The following is a 9208-nucleotide window of genomic DNA, read 5'->3' as shown; positions in this document are numbered from 1 at the left end:
TTTTTTTATGTCTCATCTCTTCTCTTCTCTTCTAGGCTTTATTTAAGTGGAACCAAGTGAAAGGCAAATTTACAAAACGGAAACAGAATCCGAAGAAGAAGAAGAAGAAGAAGATGAGCAGTGGAGCAGGAAAGATCGTGTGCGTCACCGGTGCGTCCGGCTTCATAGCTTCATGGATCGTCAAGTTTCTTCTCCAGCGCGGTTACACTGTCAGGGCCTCTGTTCGCGACCCAAGTCAGTATTCTCTGTCTCTGTCTCTTTAAGTGTAATTTAATCCTTTTTTTCTCGGTGAGCTTTTGGATTCTTGTCGTTGAAGTTCTGCTTGCAAATTATAAGCAATTCCCATTTCCCGGTTCTGCCTTTTAATCGTTTATTTTTCATTTTCATTGAATCTTTTGATAGCTGAATTGAGGTATTCACTATTCAGGACACTGGGATATTGGGTCTGGTTTTTTTATTTTTTATTTTTGCTTGTGGGAGAGGGTTTGCTTTTTGGAGTATATATGGGCTACTAATTTTTTTTTCTTGAAAGGTCGAAGTTATTAAATGTTTCACAAACAAAAAAAAATTCCACGTGATGGATTTTTCATCAAAACTGATGGTGCTGAGTAACGGAGTGGCTACTTTGAAACATGTTGGTAATTTGTTGGGCTAATTTAGTACATTTTGAACATTGTAGAGCCAACTTCCAAACATCTGTCAGTTTGAGGGCTTTTTTATATTTTTTTCTTTTATTTATAAAAAGAAAAACTAGAGAAGTGGCTGCTCAACCACCTAAAGGAGAAGAAGGGGTTGTAGCACGGCCACTTATGACCGATTGGAGTGGCCATGCAGCCATCTTTCTATTTTCTATTTTTTATTTTTTGAAGTAATAAGTCGGCTTCTACTCCTACAAAAATAAGGACCCATTTTCTCAAAATATTCCTATAATAAATGTGAAAAGGTTTTTAAATCATGTGTTATGTGTTTTTTTTTTTTTTATTAAGAGTTTTGTGTTTTGAAAAGTAAACCATCTTGAGAAAAGTGTGTTTTTAATTTTGAAAACTTTAACAAATGTGTTTGTCAATATAGTCATGAGTAAGAACTAAGAAGTATATTAATTAAAATAGTATGAAAGCTACCCTCGAACTTTGATCTTGCAATGTCATAGATTAGAGGAATAACAATGTTGGCATTTTTTTTTCATAGTTAACAGACTCTTCCTTTTCTTTCTGATTTTCTGCTTGAATGAGCCATTGGAAAGTATTTCCTTACCTTGGCTATTAGTGTGATATTATAATCTAACTTCATTTCTATCTCCCGCAGATGATCCCAAAAAAACAAACCACTTACTCGTACTTGATGGAGCTAAGGAGAGACTTCACCTCTTCAAAGCAAATCTACTGGAAGAAGGTGCCTTCGATTCTGCTATTGAGGGCTGTGAATGTGTATTTCATACTGCATCTCCCTTCTTTAATGCTGTTAAGGACCCACAGGTATATTCCATTTTACTCTTCTTTGATTATTACATTAGCATTTATTGATGAAATTGAAAGAGGTGATTTGAACAATGAATTTGTTAAAGATAGCATGATAGTGGAGAATGTCTTTCTATCAAAATGCTGCCTGGAATTGTGTTTCCTAGTTAAGAATGCGGATCCTGGCCCCACTAAAGAAAAATGATGTTAATATACTCAAGTATTTTTTTGAATGTGATCTTATCAAATTGTACTAAATTTTGGTTATAAACAAGCAAATAATTTTCTTGTCTTAGCTAATGGTAGTCATTGCTGCTTTGTTTCCAACCCACCCCCCCCCCCCCCAAATGATTATGACTTAACTTTGCCCTAACCATTCAGGCAGAGCTACTTGAACCTGCAGTAAAGGGAACACTTAATGTTCTTAATTCGTGTGCAAAGTCTCCATCTGTGAAGCGGGTAGTTTTGACATCTTCTGTAGCTGCAGTTGTATTCAATGAAAGACCTCAAACTCCTGATGTGGTTGTTGATGAGACTTGGTTTTCTGATCCGGAATTTGCTAAGAAAGAACAGGTATGTAGAGCTATTAGTCTTCATGCTTTTTTTGAAAATAAATATGGTGATAACTTGGCCCCCTTTAATGGTTTACAGCAACATCATACTTAAGATTTTCATGTTCTTCTGAGTGATTATGACTAGTGCTGTATAATTTAAGAGATCCTGCATCTGTCATCATGATGCAGCTTTAACTAAAAGCATCTGGTTAATTTCTTCTCTTCTTGGAAGCAATAGATTATTTTAGGGAGGGAGCATGCTGCACCAGTGCACCAGTCGGTCTCTGTCATGCTCTGCCATCAGTGCTTTGTTAAAGTCAATGCCCTTCTATGATCACTTATAAAACCGGGAACCATGCTACTAATGACTATCATATATTCAGCTGAATATTTAAGTTTCTGGGTGCTAATGCTAATTTTTTTTTTTTTTTTTTTCCCAGCAATGGTATGTGCTTTCAAAGACATTGGCTGAAGACACTGCCTGGAAGTTTGCCAAAGAGAAGGGTATTGACATGGTTGCAATTAACCCAGCAATGGTGATTGGTCCTCTCTTACAGCCGGCACTAAATACAAGTGCGGCTGCAATTTTGAACTTAATAAATGGTATTTGTTCTTCACAGTACTGATTGTAATTCTCAATTTATGATTCATCTCAATAAGTTGATCTTTGACTAAAAACTTTTTAACAAGAGAAAGTTTCCAAGGGTAATGAGAGGTGTATTTGCTAACTCATTTAGGGAAGGTTGAACAGTATCAATCATCATGTTTCTCTTTCTATTGAGTCAGGATGTTAACCAAGCAGCTTGATGCTATCCTTTTATGTCCCTTTGGGCCTTTACACAAATACTACCATATGTGTACGTGTGTATTTGTGTACGTCTTGTCTGTGGTTTGTTGTTCTGAAATAATGATATGATCCCTACTTGTTTAAGGTACTTATTGTAATATTATACACTAAAATCTCCATTCCCAGAAATTGTATCTTTTCTTGCTCTGTATTTCATATCTCTTTTCTTCTTTATTTGATGCAGGAGCACAGGTGTTTCCCAATCTAACATTTGGATGGGTTGATGTCAGAGATGTTGCCAAAGCACATATTCAAGCATATGAAATCCCTTCAGCTAGTGGAAGATATTGTATGGTTGGGAGAGTTGTACACTATTCTGAACTTGTGAGGACTTTAAGTGAGCTTTATCCCTCTTTACAACTTCCACAAAAGTAAGCTTTTATTTCCCTCTAATTTTAAGATATAATATTTGAGTCATACTTTCCATTAGCAGTATCGCTGCAATTGTACATTGCCCTCACTATGTACCACTTGTCACATTGAATCCCCTTAAACTACCAATCGTTGGCAAAAAAACCAATCCGGTAACCAAAATAGTTAAAAGGGATGGAGTATGATCCTATCTGTTTACTAGCATTATGTTTTTAAAGATCTATGGTATATTTAAGGCTCTGTTGGTTTTGACGCAAAATGTTTTTTCTTTTTCCAAATAACTTTGACAGGTGTGCGGACGATAAGCCGTTTGTGCCAACATTTCAAGTGTCCAAAGAAAAGGCAAAAAGCTTGGGTATTGAATTCACTCCTTTTGAGGTGAGCCTTAAGGAAACTGTTGAAAGCTTGAAGGAAAAGAACTTTGTCAGCTTTTAAGTTTGGTAGCACCCTGAAGCTCTTTCCAATAAACAAATGACACTTAGGTGTTTTGATTGTGGGAGTCTCCAATAAAAGGAATATTAATTTTCTGGTGGAAAATGAGGATGCTTTGTATTTTTCTTTTGGTAGGTTTCAAAACTACTCATTTTGGTGAGTGAATAATACCAGTGTGATGGTGAATGTAATATCAGTGAGTGCTTATTAATATTGTTAATTACAGTCTCTAATGTTACATATGATTGCTTATATTATGCTCTCACTGAATTATGTGAGCTGAATTGTAGCATCATATGCATTTTATCTCACCCTTAGTGCACTGGACCAGGATTGACTGCAATTAGATGTTTGTATTGCATGAACTATGTGCGGCTAATGTGAGAGAGTGGGTAGCTCTATACATGTTCAGATAGGTGATAGGGCCTATCCGAGCACTTGTTGGATTAGATGCAACGCTCATGTTAGTTGCCTATATTGTATACAATACGAATAACTAATTTCATCATATGAAAAAAAGTCTAATTTACTTTATTAGGCAGTGAGTAGTTTTTTTTTTATTTTTTTTTTTTTTTTTTTAATGTAGTGAAAATTTGAGAAAAATGCAAAATCAAGTTTACTTGATTTTCAATAAGCTTAATGTGGTATTAAAATGTTTTGGGAGATCCCTGAGGTATGCATAAATAACAAATCACTCCATTTTGTCAAATTTTATCAAAAAAGTTGTTGTATTTAGTGTGTCACGTCATAGCCAATAAAATCATAACATGTATCACTCATAACAAAAAAAATATACAAATATAAAAATTATTATAAATATATTTAGTATATAAAAATGAAAGTTAAGAAAATTAAAATTAACTCTTGTCTCGCTTTGCTCTCCACTTTCTCAACACGCCATGGGAGGAGAGAAGCACCTCTTTGCCTCCCTCCTCCTCCCACTTTCCTTCTACTCTCCTTCTCCTCTTCCACCACCTCTCCCTTCTAAAGCTTATCGCCTCTTTTGAAGCTCTATCTCTCGTCTTTGGCGATTTATCCAAAGGGATTTGTCTCTTCCCCCTAAAATTACAGCCTCAGTCCATCCACCTTCGCCTTGCCACCTCCTCTGCTTGGCCGCCACATCTCATCCCTTGGATTTCAAATCTTGCTTTTTTTTGAGTTGGTCGGTCATTTTCAGTCAATTCTCCCCCCCCCCCCCAAACATGCTTCACCACAGTCATAACTAGCATCTCCACTCATTCATTTGATGCATTCCTTTTTAATTTCTGCTTACAGTTATTTTGGGACTTACTATTGGGTTCTCCAGCCCTTCTTTATTGTAGTTCTTCATTATATATTAAAAAAAAAAAAAAACTGCCGCGAGACGCCCTAAAGGTGGCTGCTCAGGAATTGGGTTCGAGATTTCAACGCACTTTGGTAAACATGGAGCTTGGATTGCCATCATGGTTCTCGACTCTGCTGTCTCTGCTCTTCTTTCTCTTGGAACTCCGCTGCTTTCTTTGTTTTCCACTTTTATTTTTCTCGCTTCATATTTTCCTGGAATGCTTCTTTGCATCTGGGGATTTGTTTGGATGCTGAAGAAAATCGATCAAACGATAAAAAAGAGTGGTTTCTCTGTTTGGCTGATGAGAAAATTGAGAAAGGGAAACACATTGAAATTATTTCTTTTTAATTCCTGCTTTCGTCTGATACATTTTTTTTTTTCCATTTTCATTGTTCGTGCTGCATGGCTTGGTAGGGAGCAAGTTCAAATTTCCCGGCCCTTATATATATATATATATATATATATATAAGTTTTAAATTTTTATATATTTATATTTTTTAAATTATGAATTAACATATATCATTATTTTATTGGCTTTAACATAACATATACACTAATAGAATTTGTCAACTTTTTGACAAAATTTGACAATATAGAGTAACTTGTTATTTTATTTTATTTTATTTTTTGAACTAGTAATCACTTATATTTTATGAGGCATAATTTACAGTTGATTGAGCTACCCGTTGTAAACAAGTAACTTATTATTTATGCATACCCGAGTGATCTCTCAAAACATTTTAATACTACATTCTAGCTTATTGTAAATAAAGTAAACTAACCAGATGGACTAAACTCTATTAAACTTTAGAACTAGAAAACTTAACAAGAGCAAAAAGAGAATAACTTCTATATGGATTTGGCACAAATCAAGTCTTTTGTGCATTATATTGAGAGGATGACACATCAGTATAGAATAACAAAAGTGAGTGTTATAAAAACACCATATCTTTATTTTTAGGGAAAAATATAATTTAGCCCTCTCAAACTATCAGCTATTTTTATTTTAGCCTCCTAATGTTCAAAAAGTGATAAAGTAGCCCACAAACTACCAAACAGTTACAATTTGGCCACTTTGGAAAAAAAAAATCAATTTAAAAAATGCCCCCAAAACGACGTTGTTTTGAGGAAAAGAAAAAGAAAAAGAACAAAAGAACAAAAGAAACGGTGGTTTCTAGCCACCCCATAGGCCATGGGAGTTGTTGAGTGGCCACCTTAGGCCTGTTGAAAGATAATGTAGATTCTATTAAACAATATATAAATTTTTTATAAAAAAATGTTTATCTTTATATATAACTAATAATTAAAGTGTTACCGTCTGAGTGAGGATAAAACTTTTCATCATATTTGATATTTGAAAATTGAAAAGATAGTAATTAATGAAATTTTCAATTTTCAAATATCAAATATGATAGAAGAGTTCTATTCTCACTCAAATTGTTTAATAGAATCTACGTTATCTTTCAAAAATCAAATGGATTAACTGATCAAATTAATCTTTTGAAAAAACTTAGTGATTTAATTCGATTCAAATATTTATCAGTTAAGATTGTTTTGTTTTTTTTTTCTGGGATATACTTTTGAGATTTCTTCTCGTTCAACTCTATTTATATTTTTTTCAAATATGCTATTGAATCTGTTGCACCCATATGGGGGTGTTATAGATGTAATTGTAAATTTAAAAAAGAGTAGATAAGAGATAAACAAGAGTCTAACGTAATTTTCGAAATTTGGCATACAGTTTTGGTGCTTGTTCTCTGATGAAAGTGCACAAATCAGCTTGCATGGCTTGGTAGGGAGTAAGTTCAAATTTCCCAGCCCTTGTCTTTTTTTATTTTTTTTAGTCTTATATATATATATATATATATATATATTATTGTAATAACACGTGAATTTGACATAGGAGAGTAACTTAGGGCATGCTTTATTTCATGGATTTTTTGAATTTTGATTGTGGATAATGAATAGATTTTGTGTTTTCACGTCCTAAAAGAAAATGCACAAAATAAAGTTATGTCATATTTCAGGAGTATTTTTGTATTTTTATTTTTTGAGAGGACAAAAATATTCTTAAAGTATAACTAACTAGATATTCTCCGAGAGGATCCTAAGAGGTTGAGAGTAGTTAATTAAGAATATTAAATTGAACTATTTAATTTGCTTGATGAGATTGAATTAATGTTCCGATTGAATAGGTGTTATTTTCGAATTGTTTGACTAATATATCTCAATTGGTTCACTTATATAATAAAAGTATCTTAATTAATGTCATGTATACCTGAACAGAAATCATAATAAGCGTTTGGATAACATATATCTTAAATTTCAAAAATTAGTTCGATTCTATATATATATATATATATATATATATATATATATATGGGTGTATATATATTTGAAACAATCTTTAGTGATAAATATTTGAATCAAGTTAAATCACTTAGATTTTTGAAAAGATAATGCATGTAGATTATATTAAACGTACAATATACAAATTTTAAACATTAATCAAAATACAATATTTCCGAGTGATCGAGAATAGAACGAGTCTTGTATCGATCATATATATTTGATATTTGAAAATTGAAAAGATAGTAATTAATGAAACTATCTCCTGATCGAAGAAGAGATGTGCTACCAATCAAACTCTTCTCTCTACTTAAACTCACTCAATATAAACTTTTAAGGGAGATAGAGTTCTTGAGTTTTCAAGCTTACGTTTTCGATCTTCTCGATCAAAATTTCTTTGTACGTACGTAGTCCAACAATGGAGGCCGTGAAGCCGGATGATTACTTCAAAACTCTCCCGCCTGGGTATAGGTTCCGCCCCACTGAGGAGGAGCTAATCAACTGCTACTTAAACCCCAAGCTTTTGAACCAGCCCCTGCCACGAAGCCAGATCATCGAGGCTAAAATATATGACTTCCACCCTGATATTCTTACAGGTTCTTGCTTCTTTCTTTGATTTAACATATATACGTACCCTTTTATTATTATTATTATTATTATTTGAAAATAAGTTTTGCTTTGATTCAAGGAATGTACCAAGAAATATACACAGACAAAGAGAATGGAGTACACGAATGGTACTTTTTCACACCAAGAGAAAGAAAGTACCCAAATGGAGAACGTCCAAATCGAACTACCGGGGATGGATACTGGAAGGCTACCGGATCTGACAAGCCAATTGAAGATACAAGAAATATTTTAATTGGGTTTAAGAAGACATTGGTGTTCTACCAAGGAAAAGCTCCCGGAGGTGTCAAGTCCAACTGGATTATGCATGAATTTAGGACCGCCAATCCTCCTCTTCGAAAGAGAAAATATGAAAATGACATGACAGTAGGTGGCTTAATTTTCATTTCAGCATTCATATATAATAATATTACTGATCGCTTAATCATGAATTTCTTTTTTTCTTTGTTTCTCCAGTTGGATGACAACGTCTTATGTAGGCTCTATCATAAGAAAAGTTCTGATAAATCTAGAACCGTTACGGGTACAGATGAGGATCCATCGACTTCAAACCCAACTTTAGTTGAATCCACACCTTCCCATGATCATCCGCACGAGCATGAGCATCAGCAACATGCTCATCATCAGCACGAGCATCAGCAGCATCAGCAGCAGCAACATGCTCATCATCAGCACGAGCATCAGCAGCATCTGTATCATCTGCAGCAGAATCAGCAGCAGCATCTGTATCATCTGCAGCAGAATCAGCAGCAGCATCTGTATCATCCGCAGCAGCATCAGCATCATCTGCAGCAGCATGAGCATCAGCCTGCTCAGCTTCCTCAGCAGGATCATCTGCATCAGGATCATCAGCAGTATCCGCAAAATGCATCATTGATGAATGATCAATTCAATTATATTGATCCAAACTTCAATTATATTGATCCAAACTTCAATTATATTGATCCAAACTGGACTGATCTTCAGTTTCAAGGAAGAAACAATATGGCTGCAAACTTGCCTGATAATCATCAGTTTACAGGAGGAGTGGATAGCGCATGGCATGATGATTGGATACAATATAGCAATACCACGTTCAATCCAAATGATGGGCAACAATACCACCATACGGATAACTCTAATGAGTCGCTCTCTCAAGTTCTCTATGTTAAGCCGATTGATAATCATGATGATATCCCAAGTTCTAATTCCTCGCTTCCTAAATTATGATTTGGGCGGACGTACAGATCATTTTTAACTTTATGTA

The 9208-nt window shown here is 34.4% G+C and overlaps 1 protein-coding gene and 1 pseudogene across 1 annotated transcript; both read left to right on the top strand.

Annotated features, from left to right (window-relative positions):
• On the top strand, positions 1-3914 carry LOC132164435 (phenylacetaldehyde reductase). Its single transcript, XM_059574947.2, has 6 exons — positions 1-234; positions 1306-1475; positions 1839-2030; positions 2452-2614; positions 3043-3229; positions 3521-3914. The coding sequence occupies exons 1-6, from the start codon at positions 114-116 to the stop codon at positions 3663-3665; spliced, it is 978 nt and encodes a 325-aa protein (XP_059430930.2). The 5' UTR covers positions 1-113; the 3' UTR covers positions 3666-3914.
• A 3839-nt stretch (positions 3915-7753) lies between these two features.
• LOC132163832 (NAC transcription factor 32 pseudogene) lies at positions 7754-8453 on the top strand (annotated as a pseudogene).
• Positions 8454-9208: the final 755 nt, after the last annotated feature.

Source organism: Corylus avellana, chromosome 8 (assembly GCF_965113065.1).
Source record: "Corylus avellana chromosome 8, dhCorAvel1.hap1.2, whole genome shotgun sequence".
Taxonomy (NCBI): domain Eukaryota; kingdom Viridiplantae; phylum Streptophyta; class Magnoliopsida; order Fagales; family Betulaceae; genus Corylus; species Corylus avellana.
Note: the sequence above shows the minus strand (reverse complement) of the source record. Positions and strands in the feature narration are given on the sequence as shown.

Coding starts and splice junctions, on each gene's coding strand:
- LOC132164435 (XM_059574947.2), top strand. CDS start 114: ATGAGCAGTGGAGCAGGAAAGATCGTGTGCGTCACCGGTGCGTCCGGC. Junction 235..1,305: donor GGCCTCTGTTCGCGACCCAA/GTCAGTATTCTC, acceptor TATCTCCCGCAG/ATGATCCCAAAAAAACAAAC. Junction 2,031..2,451: donor AATTTGCTAAGAAAGAACAG/GTATGTAGAGCT, acceptor TTTTTTTCCCAG/CAATGGTATGTGCTTTCAAA.